Raw genomic sequence first — 22,498 nt, forward strand, 5'->3', positions numbered from 1 at the left:
TTAGGAATAAATTTACCAAAAGAAGTACAAAACTCAGATAATATTAAACTAAATTGAACTAGAGCACATTTAGGAAGACATGAGTAAAGTTAGGAGTCCATCTATCCAAAGACTCAGAGGTTGAAATTAGGAAGTAGCAAAGATACTCTCCCCTTGAGAATGAAGAGTGGTTCTTCATACATGCTAAGGGGAGAATTCAAGTTAAGAAGATGACTAATTCTCTTATTACCTTCTGAGTGGTAACAGACCTTAAGAGTAATGAAAATATATACTAACCTGTGAAAGGTATTCTGCTTGTATTAAGTTGTTACTCTTTGATTTACGACTGCTCATTTCAACAAAATGAAATCCTAAAAAAAAGAAAAAAAATTTTTAGCATGAATATAAAGACTACTGATTTATAGAGATTGTTTAAGAATGTACTATTATAGAATCAAAATAAACAAGTTCTTTTTGTTTATTTTGGGGTTTTTTGCAGTACGTGGGCCTCTCAGTGCTGCGGCCTCTCCCGCTGCAGAGCACAGGCTCCGGACGCGCAGGCCTAGCGGCCATGGCTCACGGGCCCAGCCGCTCTGCAGCATGTGGGATCCTCCCAGACTGGGGCACAAACCCGCGTCCCCTGCATCGGCAGGCAGACTCTCAACCACTGTGCCACCAGGGAAGCCCAATAAACAAGTTTTAAAACATGAAAAATGTTCAAATTTCTCATACTTTACAAATTCTCAGTTGAACCTAATTGTAGGAATCATCTCATAATATATGTAAATAAAGCCATCCTGCTAAACATCTTAAAATTATACAGTGATGTATGTAAATTGTTTCTCAATAAAAACAGAAAAAAACCTATCTCAATGGCTCCTCTTTGTCTAAGTACAGGTTTGACACTCCATTCCACAATTTAGATGGTTCTCAAACACAATTACTCCTACCTTTCTTTTCAATCTACTATTCAGCTTCCCTTCCTTGCCTTTAAAAACAAAAACAAAAAGAAAAAACAATCTATGTGCTTCCTTTATATACAATGTTTCTCCCCACATCCATCCCACAGGATCAGCCCTTCCAGAAAGCTTTCACTTTCTTGTTCCACTCATCAGTCATAAACACTCATTACAGACTAGGTAAAATGTCTCTTCTGTAAACATACAGAACTGCCTGTACTTTTCTTTTTCATAATCAAATCATACTAAACAAAATTTTGTTAACTGTCAGTGTCCCCAAATTGAGGATATTTAAAAGTTCCAAGCATTTTAGCATAATGTCCAAAATACAGTTGGCAATGATAACTGGAATGAAAAATACATACACTAACGAAAAAAAAGAAGTTCTGTAAAATTCTCCTTGAGGGCAATATACTCATAGATAAACACCTTTGGCTAAAAGATCTAATTTTCTCAACAATTTCCTATATAATTACTAATCAGGTAATAATAGCTTAGCCAGGAATCGTTACAAGTACTTTATATTTATAAACTCATTTAATCCTAAGAATAACCCTATGGTATAAATACTATCATTAACATTGCTTTCAGATTAGAAGACACAGAAAGGTTAAGCAGCTTGACCAAAACCAAACAGTGTGGATGTCAGAGTCAGGATTTAAACCCAGTCAAGTTATACTTGATTATATATGACTATTATATATAGCTATAAGTGTACATACTTTGTTATATGTAACTAACTGCTATTTAGTCAACTGTTTTTAAAAAGTACACATTTCAATAACTTAAAGGAAGAACAACCTCTGTGACATATTTTATATTCATATTTATTAATTTCATATGCTGACAGACACCAACCCTTGGAATGCTGTTTCTAACAGGACAGCAGTTGAGCAATGATTTGACAAACAGATAACAAGCAAATCTGTCCCTCCTTTCTTAAACCCCAAAGGGCTTCCGGATCTAGGCACTCAAATTGTAAACTCAAGAACAGAGTACTCTACTGATGTCTTGGTCCCTTAAGAAGCTTCCTTCTTAGGAGAAAAGTGGTTTTCAGCCACCCTTAGAGCCCTTCTAGCAGCTTTTACTCTGTACGAGGCACCTTGCTTGAGAATCTTTATTTTAATTTTATTCTATTTTAAAATTTTCCCTTAAATCAGAGTTGTGTGTGGGCAAAAATCCATTTTAGCAACATGAAATTATATCCTCATTCTGGCTTAAGATACTCTTGACTGTGAAGGTCTACAAGCCAAAATCTGAAATCACAGGAAACAATGGAACAAATGTCCCCTAGACAATAAGGAGAAGTGAATTTTTAAAAAATGGAGGAGAGTTTTTACTACTTTATCTTTTTAGAGCTATATTAGCAATTTCACAGTATTAATGGAATTAAAACATATTTCTTCCCATTTCATGGGTTGAGAAAACATTCTCAGAAGAGCTAAGTAAAATGCCTGAGGTTGCAGGGTAGGTGTCTAACCTGCCTCTTTGCATCAAATATAATTCAGGTAAGCCACTAAAAACATGCATATTCTTCATTTGGTGATCATTCATGAAAGAAACATACACATACACACTACTTCAGTTCCTAACCCACATAAATTTTTACTGAAAATTGAGTCTTAATTGAGATTGACTTTAATACATTTAGCCCCTCCAAATAATAGTCAAATCTCCACTCTATTACAAAGAATATTTTAAAAGACAATTCTAACTTTATAGATGAAATGACAAGCTTTGGAATGACAAACGCAAACCACATATCTGACACAGGACTTATATACAGAGAAGCTTCAAAGCTCAACAATACAGAAATCTAGAAAAATGGGCAAAGGGCATAAACAGACACTTCAACCAAAGAGAGTATATGGATGTCAAATAAACACATGAAACATATTAGTCATTAGGAAAATGCAAATTATAACTACAACGAGGTATATGTACATACCTCTTTGAACAGCAAAATTAAAAAGTGAAAACAGCAAATGCTGGTGAGGATGCAGAGAATCCACATCTCTCATACAGCTACTGGTAAGAATGTGAAATGTTATAGCCATTCTGCAAAGTTTCCTTTTGGCAATTTTTTTTTAAGAATTTAACTTAATTTTATTTTTTTATACAGCAGGTTATTATTAGCTATCTATTTTATACATATTAGTGTATACATGTCAATCCCAATCTCCCAATTCATCCCACAACAACATAACACCTCGCTTTCGCCACTTGGTGTCCATACATTTATTCTCTACATCCGCATCTCCACTTCTGCGCTGCAAACCAGTTCATCTGTACCATTTTTCTAGATTCCACATATATGAGTTAATGTACGATACTTGTTTTTCTCTTTGATTTACTTCACTCTGTATGACAGTATCTAGGTCCAACCACATCTCTACAAATGACACAATTTCATTCCTTTTTATGGCTGAGTAATATTCCATTGCATATATGTACCACAATTTCCTTAGCCATTTGTCTGTCTATCGGCATTTAGGTTGCTTCCATGACCTGGCTACTGTAAATAGTGCTGCAATGAACACTGGGGTGCATGTGTATTTTTGAATTATGGTTTTTCTCAGGGTATATGCCCAGTAGTGGGATTGCTGGGTCATATGGCAGTTATAATTTTAGTTTTTTAAGGAACCTCCATACTGTTCTCCATAGTGGCTGACCAACAGTACAAGAGGTTTCCCTTTTGCCAACACCCTCTGCAGCATTTGTTGTTTATAGATTTTCTGATGATGCCCATTCTAACCGGTTTCAGTTGATACCTCATTGTAGTTTTGATTTGCATTTTGCTAATAATTAATGATGTTAAGCAGCTTTTCATGAGCCTCTTGGCCATCTGTATGTCTTCTTTGGAGAAATGTCTATTTAGGTCTTCTGCCCATTTTTTGATTGGGTTGTTTTTTATTAATATTGAGCTGTATAAGCTGTTTATGTATTTTGGACATTAATCCCTTGTCTGTTGATTTGTTTGGAAATGTTTTCTCCCATTCTGGGGGTTGTACTTTCATCTCGTTTATAGTTTCTTTTGTTGTGCAAAAGTTTTAAAGTTTCATTAGATTCCATTTGTTTACTTTTGTTTTTATTTCCATTACTCTAGGAGGTGGGTCAAAAAAGATCTTGCTGTGATTTACGTCAAAGAGTGTTCTTCCTATGTTTTCCTTGAAGATTTTATAGTGTTTAGTCTTACATTTAGGTCTTTAATCCATTTTGAGTTTATTTTTGTGTATGGTGTCAGGAAGTGTTCTAATTTCATTCTTATAAATGTAGCTGGGCAGTTTTCGCAGTACCACTTACTGAAGAGACTGTCTTTCCTCCGTTGCATATCCTTGCCTACTTTGTCATATATTAGTTAACCAAAGGTGTGTGGGTTTATCTCTGGGCTTTCTATCCTGTTCCACTGATCGATATTTCTGTTTTTGTGCCAGTACCATATTATCTTGATTACTGTAGCTTTGTAATATAGTCTGAAGTCAGGGAGTCTGATTCCTCCAGGTCTGTTTTCTTCCCTCAAGATTGCTTTGGCTATTTGGAGTCTTTTATGTTTCCATACAAATTTTAAGAAATTTTGCTCTAGTTCTGTATAAAATGCCATTGGTAATTTGATAGGGATTGCACTGAATCTGTAGATTGCTTTGGGTACTATAATCATTTTCACAAAATTGATTCTTCCAACTCAATAACATGGTATGTCTCTCAATCTGTTTGTCATCTTTGATTTCTTTCATCAGATCTTATAGTTTTCTGAGCACAGGACTTTTACCTCCTTAGGTAGGTTTATTCCTAGGTATCTTCTTTTTGTTATAATGGTGAATGGAATTGTTTCCTTAATTTCTCTTTCAGAGTTTTCATCGTTAGTGTATAGGAATGCAAGAGATTTCAGTGCATTAATTTTGTACCCTGCAACTTTACCAAATTCATTGATTAGCTCTAGTAGTTTTCTGGTGGCATCTTTAGGATTCTCTATGTATAGTATCATGTCATCTGCAAACAGTGACAGTTTTACTTCTTTTCCAATTTGGATTCCTTTTATTTTTTTCTTGTCTGATTGCCATGGCTAGGACTTCCAAAACTATGTTGAATACTAGTGGCAAGAGTGGACATCCTTGTTTTCTTCCTGAGCTTAGAGGAAATGCTTTCAGTTTTTCACCATTGAGAATGATGCTTGCTGTGTGTTTGTCTTATATGGCCTTTATTATGTTGAGGTTGGTTCCCTCTGTGTCCACGTTCTGGAGAGTTTTTAATCATAAATGGGTGTTGAATTTTGTCAAAAGCTTTGACTGCATCTATTGAGATGATCATATGGTTTCTATTCTTCAATTCGTTAATATGGTGTATTACACTGATTTGTGTATATTGAAGAATCCTTGAATCCCTGGGATAAATCCCTCTTGATCATGGTGTATGATCCTTTTAATGTGTTGTTGGATTTTGTCTGCTGGTATTTTGTTGAAGATTTTTGCATCTATATACATCAGTAATATTGGTCTGTAATTTTCATTTTTTGTAGTATCTTTGATTTTGCTATCAGGGTGATGGTGCCCTCGTAGAATGAGTTTGGGAGTGTTCCTTCCTCTGCAATTTTTTTAGAAGAGTTTGAGAAGGATGGGTATTAGTTCTTCTCTAAATGTTCAATACAATTCACCTGTGAAACCATCTGGTCCTGGATTTTTGTTTGCTGCAAGATTTATATCATAGTTTCAATTTCATTACTTGTGATTGATCTGTTCATATTTTCTATTTCTTCTTGGTTCAGTCTTCAAAGGTTATGCTTTTCTAAGAATTTGTCCACTTCTTCCAGGTTGTCCATTTTATGGGCATATAGTTGCTTGTAGTAATCTTTCATGATCCTTTGTATTTCTGCAGTGTCAGTTGTTACTTCTCGATTTTCATTTATAATTTTATTGATTCTTGATGAGTCTGGCTAAAGGTTTATCAATTTTGTTTATCTTCGCAAAGAACCAGCTTTTAGTTTTATTGATCTTTGCTACTATTTTCTGTTTCTAGTTTCTTTCTGCTCTGATCTCTATGACTTCTTTCCTTCTACTCAGTTTGGGTTTTGTTTGTTCTTCTTTCTCTAGTATCCTTACGGTGTAAGGTTAGATTGTTTGAGATGTTTCTTGTTACTTGAGGTAGGATTGTATTGCTATAAACTGCCCTTTTAGAACTGCTTTTGCTGCATCCCACAGGTTTTGGATCGTTGTTTTCGTTGTCATTTGTCTCTAAGTATTTTTTGATTTACTCTTTGATTTCTTCAGTGATCTCTTGGTTATTTAGTAACATATCAATTAGCCTCCTGTGTTTGTGGTTTTTGAGGACTTTTCCCTGAAATTGATTTCTAATCTCATATCATTGTTGTCGGAAAAGATGCTTGCTATGATTTCAATTTTCTTAAATTTATTGAGGCTAGATTTGTGACCCAAGATGTGGTCTATCCTGGAGAATGTTCTGTGTGCAATTGAGAAGAAAGTGTAATCTGCTGTTTTTAGATGGAATGTGCTATAAATATCAATTAAATCTATCTGCTCTATTGTGTTATTTAAATCTTGTGTTTCCATATTAATTTTCTGTCTGGATGATCTGTCCATTGGTGTAAGTGAGGTGTTAAAATCCCTCACTATTACTGTGTTACTGTCGATTTCCTCTTTTATAGCTGTTAGGATTTGCCTTATGTACTGAGGTGCTCCTATGTTGGGTTCATAGATATTTATAATTGTTATATCTTCTTGGATTGATCCCTTGATCGTTATGTAGTGTCCTCCTTTGTCTCTTGTAACAATCTTTGTTTTAAAGTCTTTTATCTGATATGAGTATTGCTACCCCAGCTTTCTTTTGATTTCCATTTGCATGGAGTATCTTTTTCCACACCTCACTTACAGTCTGTATGTGTCCCTAGGTCTGAAGTGGGTCTCTTGTAGACAGCATATAGATGGGTCTTGTTTTTGTATTCATTCAGCAAGCCTGTGTCTTTTGGTTGGAGCATTTAATCCATTCACATTTAAGGTAATTATCAATATGTATGTTTCCGATTCCCATTTTCTTAATTGTTTTGGGTTTGTTTTTGTAGGAACTTTTCTTCTCGTTTCCCACTTAGAAATGTTCCTTTAGCATTTGCTGTAGAGCTGGTTTAGTGGAGAATTATCCTCTTCACTTTTGCTTGTCTGTAAAGATTTTGACTTCTGTTGAAGCTGAATGAGATCCTTGCCAGCTAGAGTAATCTTGGTTGTAGCTTCCTCCCTTTCATCACCTTAGATATGTTGTGTCACTCCCTTCTGGCTTGTAGAGTTTCTGCTAAGAAATCAGCTGTTAACCTTATGGGAGTTCCCTTGTATGTTACTTGTTTTTTCCTTGTTGCTTTTAATAATTTTTTTTATATTTAATTCTTGTCAATTTGATTACTATGTGTCTTGGAATGTTTCTCCTTGGGTTTATCCTGTATGGGACTCTCTGTGCTTCCTGGACTTGACTGACTATTTCCTTTCCCATGTTAGGGAAGTTTTTGCCTTTAATCTCCTCAAATATTTTCTCAGGTCCTTTCTCTCTCTCTTCTTCTCCTGGGACCCCTATAATGCCAATGTTGGTGCATTTAATGTTGTTCCGGAGGTCTCTTAGGCTGTCTTCATTTCTTTTCATTCTTTTTTTTTTTTTTAATCCTGTTCTGCGGCAGCGAATTCCCTTTCTGTCTTCCAGGTCACTTATCCGTTCTTCTGCCTCAGTTATTCTAGTATTGATTCCTTCTGTTGTATTTTTCACTTCAGTTATTGTATTGTTCATGTGTGTTTGTTCTTTAATTCTTCTAGGTCTTTGTTAAACATGTCTTGCATCTTTTTTGCCTCATTCTTTTTCTGAGGTCCTGGATCATCTTCACTATCATTCTGAATTCTTTTTCTGGAAGATTGCCTATCTCTTCATTTAGTTGTTTTTCTGGGGTTTTATCTTGTTCCTTCATCTGGTACATAGTCCTCTGCCTTTTCATTTCGTCTACCTTTCTGTGAATGTGGTTTTTGTTCCACAAGCTGCAGGGCTGTAGTTCTTCTTGCTTCTGCCGTCTGCCATCTAGTGGATGAGTCTATCTAAGAGGCTTGTGCAAGCTTCCTGATGGGAAGGACTGGTGGTGGGCAGAGCTCAGTAAAACTTTAATCCACTTGTTTGCTGATGGGTGGGGCTGAGTTCCCTCCCTGGTGGTTGTTTGGCCTGAGGTGACCCAGCACTGGAGCCTACCCGGCTCTTTGGTGGGGCTAATGGTAGACTCCAGGAGGGCACATGCCAAGGAGTACTTCTCAGAATTTCTGCTGCCAGTGTCCTTGTCCCTGTGGTGAGCCACAGCCACCCCCTACCTCTTCAGGAGACCCTCCAACACTAGCAGGTAGGTCTGGTTCAGTCTCCTAAGGGGTCAATGCTTCTTCCCCCTGGATCCTGATATGTACACTACTTTGTGTGTGCCATTGACGAGTGGAGTCTCTATTTCCCCCAGTTCTGTCAAAGTCCTGCAATCAAATCCCACTAGCCTTCAAAGTCTGATTCTCTGGGAATTCCTCCTCCCATTGCCGGACCCCCAGGTTGGGAAGCCTGACGTGGCAGTCAGAACCTTCGGTCCAGTGGGTGGACTTCTGTGGTAAAACTGTTTTCCAGTTTGTGAGTCACCCACCCAGCAGTTACGGGATTTGATTTTATTGTGATTGCACCCTTCGTACCACTATCTCATTGCTGTTTCTTCTTTGTCTTTGGATGTGGGGTATCTTTTTTGATGAGTTCTGGTGTCTTCCTGTCGATTGTTCAGCAGTTATTTGTGATTCTGGTGTTCTCACAAAAGGGAGTGAGCGCACGTCCTTCTACTCCACCATCTTGAACCCGTTTTATGCTCTCCTATGCTTTGGCAGTTTCTTATAAACAAACACTTGTTTATGAGGAAAAAAAAAGAGGTTAACTACTGATATGTGAAATAACTTGGATGGCTCTCAAGGGCACCATGCTTAGTGAACAGAAAAAAAAAGGCTGATGTCAAAAAAATTACATATTGTACAATTCCATTTAAAAAACATTCTTGGAATGACAAAACTATTATGAAGATGAAGAACAGATTCATGACTGTGAGGAGACAGAACTTAGGGGTGAGTATGACTACAAAAAGGAGTTACATGAAGAATTTTCTCTGTAATGATGGAACAATTCGGTACGTTTATTGCAATGGTGTTCAAACAAATCTAACCATGGGATGATATCACAGAAAATTATACAGACACACAAAAATGAGTGAAAGTAAAAACTGTAGAGAACTGAATAAGGTCTGTAGTCTTGTTAAAAGTGTTATACCAATGTCAGTTTTCTGGTTTTGACATGCAGTATCATTTTATAAGATGTCACCCTTAAGAGAATGTGGGTGAAGGATTTATGGGACACTATGAACTATATTTGCAACTACTATGAGTCTATTAATAATTTCAAAATAAAAAGTAAAAAAAAAATTAAACTCTAATTTTATAGTTATTTTTGAAGTGCTTAATGACAAAAATGTGAATATAAGTGGTATAACTAAATCTTCTTTATCTGCAAATAGATTATTAAGTTTGGTTGAATTTCTCCTCAAACTTACCAGTGGATCATGGGACACCTCCTTCTACTTCCTACTGTGCTTTTGATACCATGATTTTACTTACTATTCTACATAGCAGGACTAGACAAAGTGTAAAAGGAGCTGAACGTCTATGCATGACTATGTCATGTTGTTACCAAATACAATAGGTGACTATAATTATTTAGTTGCAGAAATTTTGGTAGAAACTATTTTATTTAATAGATAATAACAAGAATGGCTTACCCTCACAGTATTTCTTTAGCACCTATACTTTTTATATTATTGGTTTCCAATAGATCCTCCTCTCAAATTATGTTTTCTAAAGTGAATAACCCTAATTTTCAGTTTCAGAGTTTCAAGTAACAATTGGTCTATTCTATAGCCTAAAAAAATTGAACCCAATCCATTCCTGTCACTAGCTGCCTCCATCCTACTTTAGATCACCATTATTTCTTGATTGGAAATCTATGCCAGCTTCTTTATTGTCTCCAACTCTTACTCCCATTTTCATGTAAAAACGCTTCAATTCCATCCTCAACCCCCAAAATTCTAAATTCCAAATTCCCTAACATCATTTAAAAGCATGGTTGTGAATGACTAGTTTCCCAGTTTAGCTCATGACTCCTTCTCTTAATATGCCTGGAAGAATCAACAATTCTCTATACCCTGACTCACTCCAAACTCAGGCCTTAGTTGAGATATTATTTCCTTTGGAATACTTTCTGTGACACCCCTGTACACTCCTAGTCTGGGCAAAATCTGAGGGTTATGTGTCCCTCAAGTGCTATCTTCCCCTTTCACAGAACTTAATTAGCATACAGTGATGTACCTAACTCTGTGTTTACTTATGTTTGCTCCACTGGACCACAGCTCCTTGAACGAAAGACTCAGAAATCATGTTATCATTGTGTCCAAATCAAGTAGTGCAAAAATGGCATATAGCTGGTTTTCAAGAAAATATTTGATAAGTGAATGAATGTTAGGCAGTGGAGAATATCCACAGGTAAACTAGCCGCTAAAAAGGAGCCAGGTTAGTTTAAATCAACTGCTTAGGTAAATTTAAAAGTTTTGAATAATTACATGCCATGACCCTCAAAAAAAACCTGCCAAGCATGAAAGAAAAGTTATATATGTACTAATATATATTTATATAAATATTTATATAAAATAAATACAGAAAGATTTATACTTCAAGTAAAATACATGCAGTATAATATTATGGTAGTGTCACAACCATGGAAATTCAAATTGGTTAAAATATAGTTAGTTTGGTTAAGAAATTAATTTCTTTTAACACAGAAGTCCCCAAATTAACAAAAGACAAAGTACACATTTTTTAAACAAACAATTTTTAAATCAAATGATATACCTTATAAAGCTGTAAGTCTGATGATGTAAGAGAAGGTAAAGTCAATTACCTTTAGGAAAAGATTATCAATTATTTCTATCTTTTTATAATGGGTTGACAGTTTGCTAGTAACACATTAAAAAAAGATTAGTAATATATTATTTCTGGAATTAGGCTACCATATTTCATTCTTATTTACACTGCCTTCAATTAAGACTTGGAGGATTAAAAGGAATATCTGAAATGAATATTAAATTTACTAGTCAAAATCTACACTTTTACTTATTAATATTTACAAGTACTCCAGCCATCCTCAATTTCATTATTTTAATTTTGCTGTGATTTGGAATACTCTCCCTACTCATTTCAAACTTGCAGTTACTGAATGCCAGTTTTAGCTTGTCTAAAATATAGGCAACACAGATTTTAAATCTAATATATAGTAATACTGAACATATGAAAAAAGAGAGTTCAAGGTTTTCATTTCTGAAGTTAAACTAGAAAAGCAAAGGCAGAAGAAGTGAAGGTGAAGACACTAGAATCTTTCTAGAAATTTTTGATTTTTCTTAGAAAGTAAGTCACACATGATGAAATAAAGAAATATTTGATGATACTATTGAAATCAGAACTGTAAGCAAGAAGTCCAAAAAAAGGCCATTTATATATCAAATTTAAGATAAATGCAAATTCAGACAAAGTCAAGGAGAAGCAGAACTTGAAAACTGAGATTGATGGTAATATCAACTGTCCTTAAGAGTTCTGTCATCAACTGAGCATAGATTTGAATTCTTGGTTCTGTGGTGTGACCTTTGCAAATTAACCTTCCTAAGCCCCAGTTTTCTCCTCTGTAAAGTTTGAGATAAAAGCATTATTTAATTCACAGGATTACTGTGGGGATTAAATGAATGTTTTACCTGATATGCCATGCTGTCTAATGCCAAGCATGGTGATAGAGTACCCTTTATAAATTATATTACATTGGAGAGAAGAACCAAGATTAGAAACAATTAGAGTTGGGGGCTGGGGGGAATGAAGCACAGAATTAGACTCTTGTTCTAAACAATTTCTTTTTTTTTAACATCTTTATTGGAGTATAATTGCTTTGCAATGGTGTGTTAGTTTCTGCTTTATAACAAAGTGAATCAGTTATACATATACATATGTTCCCATTAAACAATTTCTTTGACAGTACTTTGACCATGCAATGAAGTATCGAGTACAACTCCAACTAAGGTACCCCAGAACTATGATGGCAACTTCAATGGTATAAATTCACTGAGTATTCCTCAATATAAAAAAAAAATTTAATACTAGTAATAATAAGAAATTATGGGTAGATCAATCTATATAAAGCTATGTGGACCCTAATGACTTCAAATCACTAATGCCCAAAGCTATTCAATACCTGGAAGTGATTAAGATTGCTGGGCCTCATCCCCAGAGTTTCTGATTTAATAACAGGTCTAGGGTAGACCTTGAGAATTTCATTTCTGATAAATTTCCAGAGGATCTTCCTGTTGCCAGTCCTGGAACCACACTTTGTGAGCTACTGAGAAAACTGCCTTGATTATTGTGCATTCCACATCAAAGCTGATAAAACTGCTAAGAGGCCAAAGAAGATGAAGAAATCCATGGGTATAGACAGCATCTCTTCAAACCAAGCTAAGCCTAACGTAAGCATTTGAGGATCATGAAGGTAAAAGAGGAGAATGTGGAATAAAACAGGCATCAGGAGGCCAATGGACTTCCATCATGGTAAATAAACAAATAAGCTTTGAAGCCCTAGAAGGCTTCTTAGTAGATAGATAAAGAGATCACAAGTCATACGCCATAAGGGGAAACAAAGAGTTTCTCTTTCCTCCTCCCATTACTGAAAAGTAACAAAAGGTTTTTGTTTTACCGGCTGATAATTTAGAGAGCCTTCTGAGGATATTCCAAAAAAGTATACAGTTCTGTGATCTACTTGGGGGATTCTTTTGGTTGTCTAAATATTCACATAAACTTTTAAAATAAAAGAGTAGAAAGATAGAAAAAAACATTTGCCTGGATATATTTATGTCATCCCCTGATTTAAAAAAAAAAGCCCTTTCTTTGCTGCAAAGAATTTTTAAATTGTTTTTTGATATGTATATTTTAACAGCATAGAAGACAATGTTTTAATAAAAGTTTTTGATTCAACAATATTTCTTGGGACAAATTAAATATGCTTAGGCTAAAAAAATTAAAGTAAAAATTAGTACCTAAAAAATAAAATACTTAAAAGTTATCAACCAGTCTAAGACTGGTATCAAATAACATGAAAGACTTCTAACACAAAAAGGCCAAAAAAGATGTGCTTGATTCAGGAGATGAGGACAGGCATTTGCTCTATGGAGCTAACGGAAAATTACAGTCTCACTGTCCGAATTACAAGATGAATGAGGAACTGGTTAAGTACTAATGCTGTAACACTGTGGGACAGGCTGTGTCAGTTACTATGATGCAAAGTTCGTAGTATCTAGGAAGACATAAGCAAAATGGATGAATGTTCATTAAAAAAAAAAAAAAAAAATCCCTGGGCAACACTCTTAAATCTTCAGGGATAGAAAACACCCCCTTCTCCCTTTTAAAGCAGTAAATGTTAAATTCTGACATACAGTCAAAGTTGGAAAAAAAAAAAAGGATTAACATCACAGACCATGCCTGTAGAGTTCTTGGTAAATGTTAGTGGGGTCTTTTATATAAAACCTGAGCAACTTCATTCTGCTTTGGTTTGCCAATTCCTCTGGACATTGATCTCTTGAGCAGTAAGTGTCACATATGAAATCCTCGCAGTTGAAGTGAAAGTGGAATGGAGAAATTTACTGAGATTCACAGACGAGAGATACTTTTCTTTGCCAAAGGCTAGGTGCTTCAAACACTGCCCAGAATGAGACTATTGCACGGAAACTCCAAGTAGACCCCCACAGATAGTCTGTTAAGAGCAGTAAAGCAGGAAAACAAAAAACATAACTTTTCTTCACCTTTATTGTTTCAATGTGTTGGTCATGGTTAATACGTATTTAACCAAGTAAATAATCTGCTTTTATTTATTGTATGTGTTTATGTGACATTTAAAGTTGACTCTTGAGTTATGCGACCTTTTCTCTATATACTACCACCAGACCAAAAGGTTCAGAACAAACATGGCAGTGACTATTCTTTTAAAAAACTAAGTTGGAAGAATTAAAAACTCTTAACCAGACAACTAAAAATAAACAATGGCATTTTAACCATGCATAAATATGCACACACAGAACTATCCAAGCCAGTATATTCATCTATACAATAGCCAAGTAAAGCAAACCATTCAATGAATATGAACATACACTTATAAATAGCAGATATAATTTGTTTTACATTAATTATCTTTCCCCTAGATGTTCAAAATGTCCAGATCTAAGAAACTAAACTGAAAGGCATCCTGGCTATGCTACTCAAATATTTTATCTTCATCGGGAAGCTGTCAATAGAGAAATGGCCAAAGCTACAGAGAAAACTAACAGGCATCTTTAAAATTTTTCTGAATTCTAATTATTCTTCTCACCTCTCTAATTATAACATTCTTAGGGACTATGTAGTAGAATGGTAAAGAGACAAACTGTAGAGCAGTTAGGTTATAATCAGTCCATCGATGATGGAATTCCACTATTATAAATTCCAGTGCACCTAGCAAGGTAATACCTTTAATGTGGTATGTCCAATGAAAGAATTCTTCCTCATAAAACAAGAGTACAAACTCACGAATTATTACTTTTTATTTTTAAAAGGCCAACAAAAATCAGCAAACATTAATGAAATTTTGGACACAAGGGTAACATTAAACTCTAATTAGAAAACATACACAAAGAACCAACCGAATATTTGTTTTATTCTATATCAGTTTCCCAAATATCATCATAATCACCTGGGAAAATGCTTTGAAAATATGATTTCTGCGTCTCAGTCATCAATCTGTAATCTACACAATGTTCCAATTGACTCTACTATACCACCAGGTCTAGGAACCAGTGTCCTAGACTATGGGCTCAAGTAAGTGAGTGGCATTGTATCTCTGACTTTTGTACTGTCCTAGGTCATGATACTCAGTTCTGACACACACATAAAGGTGGACACCTATATATGGCTGAGAAGATTCTTGCTATACCAATTCCAGAGCATTTCTACATTATAAACCAGAAAGGTACTGACCATTTAGAATTTATTCCTGCATTGACAAAGGACAAAAATGACAGTAATTATTAAAATATGCCACCTGAAGCTGCCTGTTCAGAACAGTCTATCTACATTCCCCATGACAGTAAGATCCCTGCAACTTACACCCTTACCACTACTGAAAGGATGATAAAGGTGAAATATTGAGATATATTTATTGACCACTACTTACCATAACTATATGTGGAATTTCAGACTTTTAAAAACATGTTAACCAAAGCAGGATGGTTAAACAAATAAGTTCAAGACTCAATCACGTGTATATTCAGCTCCAACTTATCAACTGAGGTGGTGTATTTATCATGATAATTAGCCATTCTTATGCTTTCCAAAACCTACATGTTGATAAATCCCTGAGAATTATGAAGCATGTCCTTTTCTACTCCTGGGATTTCATGAACAGTTATAGATCTTTTTTTTCTAATTGTGACTTCCTCACTTCCAAGCCTGTACTCGTCTCTACATCATATATTTTAGATTAATTCTATTCGGCCAACATTAAAAATAATTAGGGAAATCACTTAACTTCTAAAAACATAACTAGAAAAGAAATAAATGTCACTAATAATTTATTTTCAAATAGAGTTCAATATCCAGTCAGATGTCAAAGTGTTTTCCCACTCTACAGATGTTAAACAAAAATCTACTTGGTATGCACAGTTAACTTGACCTCTTCATTTTAGGCTAGTTCGAATCATTGTCTTTCAGACTAACAGTACTAAACGAACGAGGGAAAACCTATGTGGATAGACTCCTGACACACTCCTTAAAATCAGATTTTTTTCTAATGTCTAGTCAACTGACCAAATACCTCTCAGCTTGCTGACTCACAAAACAACATTTATATTATGACAAAATTCAACCTAATTTTGAAATTACTGTCTTAACTTAGACTTATCAAATATTACAAGGACACAGATCATGAGACTTGCTTTGGAATACCACCAGATATATCTAAGAATAAGCTGCTCAACAAATCACTGAATTAATACGATAATGTTTTGAAGTCAAAAGCAAATTATCGCTTCACCACAATAATACTGTTAAGTCACAAGTCCTTTCATGCCACAGATTTTAGGCACTCAACTTGTTGCCAGTTATGTAAACTAGATATAAAATTTTTGGTGATATTGTTATGTGGTGATAACATTTAATGATTTAAGTCCCTTTGGTCCAAGAAGTTAATAACATGAAATAACAGGGCCACACAACATACCTTTGGCATATTGATTGTCGTGTGTGTGTGAGTTTACGTATACATGTATAGGTGACATATATATATGTGAGCTTATGGCTTCAGTTTCAGACACTGCTTAAAGAAACATTTTTGCTACACTGAAACACAAATTGTTGCTGAGAATGACATTTCAAATGACATAGAAAATAAATGCATTTTGAAAAGGAATTAAATAAATGCTTATTCTATATAAACGCCTCCTTATATTAAATGAGACAACTAACGGGCGCCAAGCTGATTTCAAAGATTCTCAATCAATTCAATCTAACAAGTATTTAATGAATGTTTACTTATTACAAGGCCATGGGGCAAGCATTACAGGAAAGATGGAATGTAAAAGTTGGTCTCTATCCTCAAAAAGCTTAAAATCTCACTGGAATAAGATATATGAATATAAAAAGCAGAAAAGGCAATACAAGTATAAAAGAAGGGATAAACTCATGGACTTAGTGGTGAAAGAAACCATAAAGAACATGTAGTCTACCTTTTATATGAGTGGAAATTGAAGAGAGGTTTTAAATGACTTGCCCAAGATCATATAATTTATAAGCAGCAGCTGTTAGATCTAGTGACACCAACACAATGGTCATTTAGTTTCAAGAGGAAGGGAGGAAAAAAAAAAACCCTGTAAACATCAGAAAAGCCATCAAAATCATCACTGGACTTTTCTTTAGGGGAATAAAACAGTAGAAGGATGCATTCTGAAAGAAAATTGCTAGTATTCCAGAAGTTCAAGGATGATAATCCATTTCTTCAAATGTTTATCTGTACAATTTATATTTTTTATAGGCATCTATATATTTTTTTTTTTTTTTTTTTTTTTTTTTTTTTGCGGTACGCGGGCCTCTCACTGTTGTGGCCTCTCCCGTTGCGGAGCGCAGGCTCCGGACGCGCAGGCTCAGCGGCCATGGCTCACGGGCTTAGTTGCTCCGCGGCATGTGGGATCCTCCCGGACCAGGGCACGAACCCGTGTCTCCTGCATCAGCAGGCGGACTCTCAACCACTGCGCCACCAGGGAAGCCCCATCTATATTTTTAAGACCATAAACTTATTTTTTTTTTACTCATTAGAAAGTAACACGTTTATCATAGAAACTTTGGAAAGCCAGTAAGGAATCACGTAGATAAGAACTGTGGTGCAAAATGGAATAAGAGACTCTCTGCAATATCTTTTTTTTCAAATTGAAGTATAGTTGATTTACAACATTGTTTTAGTTTCTGGTGTACAGCCAAGTGATTCAGATATACATATATACAACATATTCTTTTCCATATTCTTTTCCATTTATTACAGGATACTGAATACAGTTCCCTGTGTGATACAGTAGGACCTCATTGTTTATCTATTTTATATAAGTAGTTTCTATCTGCTAATCCCAAACTCCTAATTTATCCCTTCCCCACTCCCTTTCCCCTTTGGAAACCATAAGTTTTTTCTATGTGAATCTGTTTCTGTTTTGTAAATAAGTTCACTTGTGTCATATTTTAGATTCTACTTATAAGTGATAGCATACGGTATTTGTCTTTCTGACTTACTTTACTTAGTATGATAATCCCTAGGTCTACCCATGTTGCTGCAAATGGCACTATTTCATTCTTTTTTTATGGCTGATAGTATTCCATTGTGTATATATACCACACCTTCTTTATCCATTCACCTGTCGATGGATATTTAGGTTGCTTCCATATCTTGGCTATTGTGAATAGCGATGCTGTGAACACTGGGGTGCATGTACCTTTTCGAATTACTTTTCTCCAGATATATGACCAGGAGTGGTATTGCCAGATCACATGGCAACTCTATTTTTAGTTTTTTAAGGAACCTCCATACTGTTCGCCATAGTGACTGTACCAATTTACATTGCCACCAACAAACAGTGTAGGAGGGCTCTCTGTTCTCCACACCCTCTCCAGCATTTATTATTTGTAGACTTTTTGATGATGGCCATTCTGACTGTTGTGAGGTGGTACCTCATTATAGTTTTGATTTGCATTTCTCTAATAATTAGTGATGTTGACCATAGTTTAGTGTGCTTTTTGGCCATCTGTATGTCTTCTTTGGAGAAATGTCTATTTAGATCTTCCACCCATTTTTTGATTGCGTATTTCTTGTTTTTGTTTTTGTCATTGAGCTGCATGAGCTGTTTGTATATTTTGGAGTTTAATCCCTTGTTGGTCACTTCGTTTGCAAATATTTTCTCCCAGTCCGTAGGCTTTCTTTTCATTTTGTTGATGGTTTCCTTTGTGCAAAAGCTTGTATGTTTGATTAGGTGTCATTTGCTTATTTTTGCTTTTATTTCTATTGCCCTTGGAGAATGAGCTAAGAAAACACTGCTATGATTTATGTCAAAGAATGTTTTGCCTATGTTCTCTTCTAGGAGTTTTATGGTGTCAGGTCTTATATTTAAATCTTTAAGCCATTTTGAGTTTATTTTTGTGTAGGGTATGAGGGTGTGTTCAAACTTCACTGATTTACATGCAGCGTCCAGCTTTCCCAACACCACTGGCTGAAGAGACTGTCTTTTCTCCATTGTATATCCTTGTCTCCTTTGCCAAAGATTAATTAACTGTAGGTTTATTCCTGGACTCTCTATTCTGTTCCATTGATCCATGTCAGTTTTGGTGCCAATACCACACTGTTTTGATTACTATAGCTTTGTAGTACTGTCTGAAGTCTGGGAGGTTTATGCCTCCAGATTTGTTCTTCTTCCTCAGGATTGCTTTGGCAATTCTGGGTCTTTTATGGTTCCCTATAAATTTTAGGGTTATTTGTTTTAGTTCTGTGAAAAATGTCATAGGTAATCTGATAGGGATCACATTAAATCTGTACATTGCTTTGGGATGTATGGCCACTTTAACACTGTTAATTCTGATCCAAGAGCATGGGGTATCTTTCCATTTCTTTGAATAATCTTCAATTTCTTTTATCATGTTTTATAGTTCTCAGCATGTAAGTCTTTCACCTCCTTGGTCAGGTTTATTCCTATTTTATTTTTGTGCTGCAATTTTAAAAGGGACTGTTTTTTTACTTTCTTATATTTCACTATTAGTGTAAAGAAATGCAACAGATTTCTTAATGTTAATCTTGTATCCTGCTACCTTGCTGAATTCGTTTATCAGTTCTAGTAGTTTTTATGTGAAGTCTTTCTTTGTACTTGTAATATCTAATAAAACAAACAAATAGTTAAAAAGAAATGTCCTAGGTAGATTATGAGAAGATGGTGGAGTAGAAAGCAATAGGAATCTGTCTCTACACCAAGAAAGCAATTGCACTTGCACAATCTGTCTGATGAGACTATTTTGGAACTCTAGAATATAGTATATTAAAGTTTTGCAATTTCCAAGGGAAGGCTAGGAAAGCAAATTGCCATTAATTTTGGTCAATTTCAGCTCCTAGAACAGTAGTAGTTGACCATTCCCCATTACTCAGTTCAATGGGTGGCAGTTATATGCACATGTTCCTGGAGCAGCTTACACATAGCTTGTGGTGACAGGGTGGGTAAAAAGGACCCTGCTGTCCAAATGACAAGGATCTGTGATCTTATCACAGCTTCTCATCTCAGAGGAACAGAGACAGGTAGCCACTGCTGTTCCATCTCCCGTGACTGTTGCAAGTCCCTCTTGTTCCTGCTGAAGTATGCTAGGAGGCCAGCGCCCTTTCACCCTCCCTTCATTTTACTCTTATTCTTTTGGAAAGACAGACATCAAATACAAGGACATTAAAAAAAAACTGCACATATGAGGGAAATTGGAAAGTCACCATGCATGCCCAGGGAAAAGCCCAGGTTCAAAAGCACCTAAAAAGACTTTAAGCATATACCTCAGTTGATCTTTGGAAAAGAGACAGAACACACAATTTTAAAAAAGCAAAACAATAAACAAAAATAACAACAAAACCCCAGCAAACCCTGCAGAATGGGGAAATCTGATTTCCAGAGTTACCAAATGATTAAATTCAAATGCCCAGTTTTCAAATTAAAATTATCAAGAAATATAAAGAGGAAAGATAGCCCATAAAAAGAAAAAATATAAATAAACAGAAGATGTTCTTTAAAAAGACCTGATGGGAGATCTACTAGACTCTAAAGCAACTGTCTTAACAATTCTCAAAGAACTAAAGTAAAATTTACAAAGAGTCAAGAAAATTAAATATGAAAATGGAAATAATATCAATAAAGAAAACTGAAAAGGAAATTCTGGAGCTGAAAGTATAATAACTGAGGTGAAAACTTTACTGCAAGAATTATAAGGCATATTTGATCAGGCAGAAGAAAGAATGAGTGAACATGAAGATAGGACAATGAAAATTACCAAGTCAGAGAAACAAATAGAAAAAAGATTGAAGAAAGGTGAACAGAGCCTAAGGGACCTGTGGGACACCATCAAAAAGGCCGATGAATGCATTGTGGGAGTCCCAGAAGGAGAAAGAAAAAAGGGATGAGAGAATATATATATAGAAATAATAGCTGAAACTCCAAATTTAATGAAAGAAGCTCAATGAACTAGAAGTTTGATGAACTCACAGAGATCTACACAGAGACACATTATAATCAAATTTTCAAAAGACAGAGAAAGTCTTGAAAGGTGAAGAAAAGAAGCAACACTTCACATACAAGAGATCCTCAATAAGATTATCATCAGAGTCCTCATCAAAAACTTTGGAAGCAAGAAGGGAGTGGGCCAATATTGTCAAAGTGCAAAAAGATAAAAAAATAAAAACCTGTCACCCAAGAAGCATATATCCCGAAAAACTATCCTTTAAGACCAAGGGAGAACTTAAGTCATTCCTAGGTAAATAAAAGAAGGAATCTGTTACCACTAGACCTGCACTGCAAGAAATGCATAGGGAAGTCCTGAAAGGTGTAATAAAAGGACACAAGACAGGAACACAAAACCACATAAGGAGATAAATGTCTCAATAAAAGTACATGAGTGATTTTAAAAGCTAGTATTATTCTAATTTGGTCTTTAATTCCACATTTTGTTTCCTACATAATTTAAATGACTAATGCATTTCAAATAACTTAGTTTATGTCTTTGGGTACACAATGTATAAAGATGTAACTGACATGAACAATTTAAAAGGGCAGGGATGGAGCAGTAAAGGAGCAGAGATTTTGGTATGTTGTTTAAATAACATAAGCAAACTAGTGTTACAATTTCAGAATTTTAAAAGTAATCCCTATGGTAACTGCAAAGAAATATTTATGAATATACACAAAAAGAAATAAGAAAGGAATTTAAATGTTTCCTTACTACCCCCCAATAAACTAAGCACAAAAGTAGACAGTAATACAGAAAATGAGGGACAAAAAAGCTATAAGACATATAGAAAACAAATAGCAAAATGAAAGAAAAAATTCCTTATCTGTAAGTAGTTTTTAACATAAATGAGTTAAACTCTACAATCAAGAGACTGTCAGAATAGATAACAAATATGATGCAACTATATGATAGCTAGAAGAGATTCACTTTAAATCCAAAGGCACATATGTTTGAATGTGAAAGAATAGGAAAAGATATTCCATACAAATAACCAAAAGACAGCAGAGGTGTCTATAGTAATATCAGACAAAAAGACTTTAAATCATAAAAGGATGCAAGAGACAAATAAGTACATTAATAAAAGATTCAACACAATAAGAAGATATAACAATTATAAACATTTACACACCAAATAACAAACTTTCAAAGTATATGAAGAAAAAAATTAACAGAACTGAAGGGAGAAATACAGTTTTACAACAGTTGGAGATTTCAATACCCCACTCTCACTGGATAGAACCATATGAAAAATAAGTAAACAGAGGACATGAAGAACATAATATACCAACCAGATATAACAGACCTATTCAAAATACACTACACAATAGAATATACATTCTTCTCAAGTGCAGATGGGTCATTTTCCAGGATATACCATGTATTAGGACACAAATTAAGTCTCAACAGATTTTAAAATATAGATACCATACCGAGTATCTTCTCCAACCAAACTGGGATGAAGTTAGAAATATTGGAAGAAAAAGAAGACAATTCACACATTTGTGGAAATTAAACAACACATTCTTAAACAATCAATGGATCAAAGAAGAAATCACATGGAATATTAGAAAATACCCAGAGATAAATGAAAATGAAAACACAATTTACCAAACTCCT

General features: G+C 35.0%; 1 protein-coding gene across 2 annotated transcripts in view; it reads right to left on the bottom strand.

Moving 5' to 3' along the window:
• Positions 1 to 22,498, bottom strand: part of ORC4 (origin recognition complex subunit 4) — a 93,507-nt gene that overhangs the window by 39,804 nt on the left and 31,205 nt on the right. For both annotated transcript variants that reach the window (XM_067025979.1, XM_059054326.2), the window contains exon 2: positions 277 to 350. In XM_067025979.1, coding sequence (XP_066882080.1) covers positions 277 to 333 — 57 coding nt within the window. In that variant the 5' untranslated portion in view covers positions 334 to 350. The remainder of the gene's footprint in view (positions 1 to 276; positions 351 to 22,498) is intronic.

Source organism: Kogia breviceps, chromosome 2 (assembly GCF_026419965.1).
Source record: "Kogia breviceps isolate mKogBre1 chromosome 2, mKogBre1 haplotype 1, whole genome shotgun sequence".
Lineage (NCBI taxonomy): Eukaryota > Metazoa > Chordata > Mammalia > Artiodactyla > Physeteridae > Kogia > Kogia breviceps.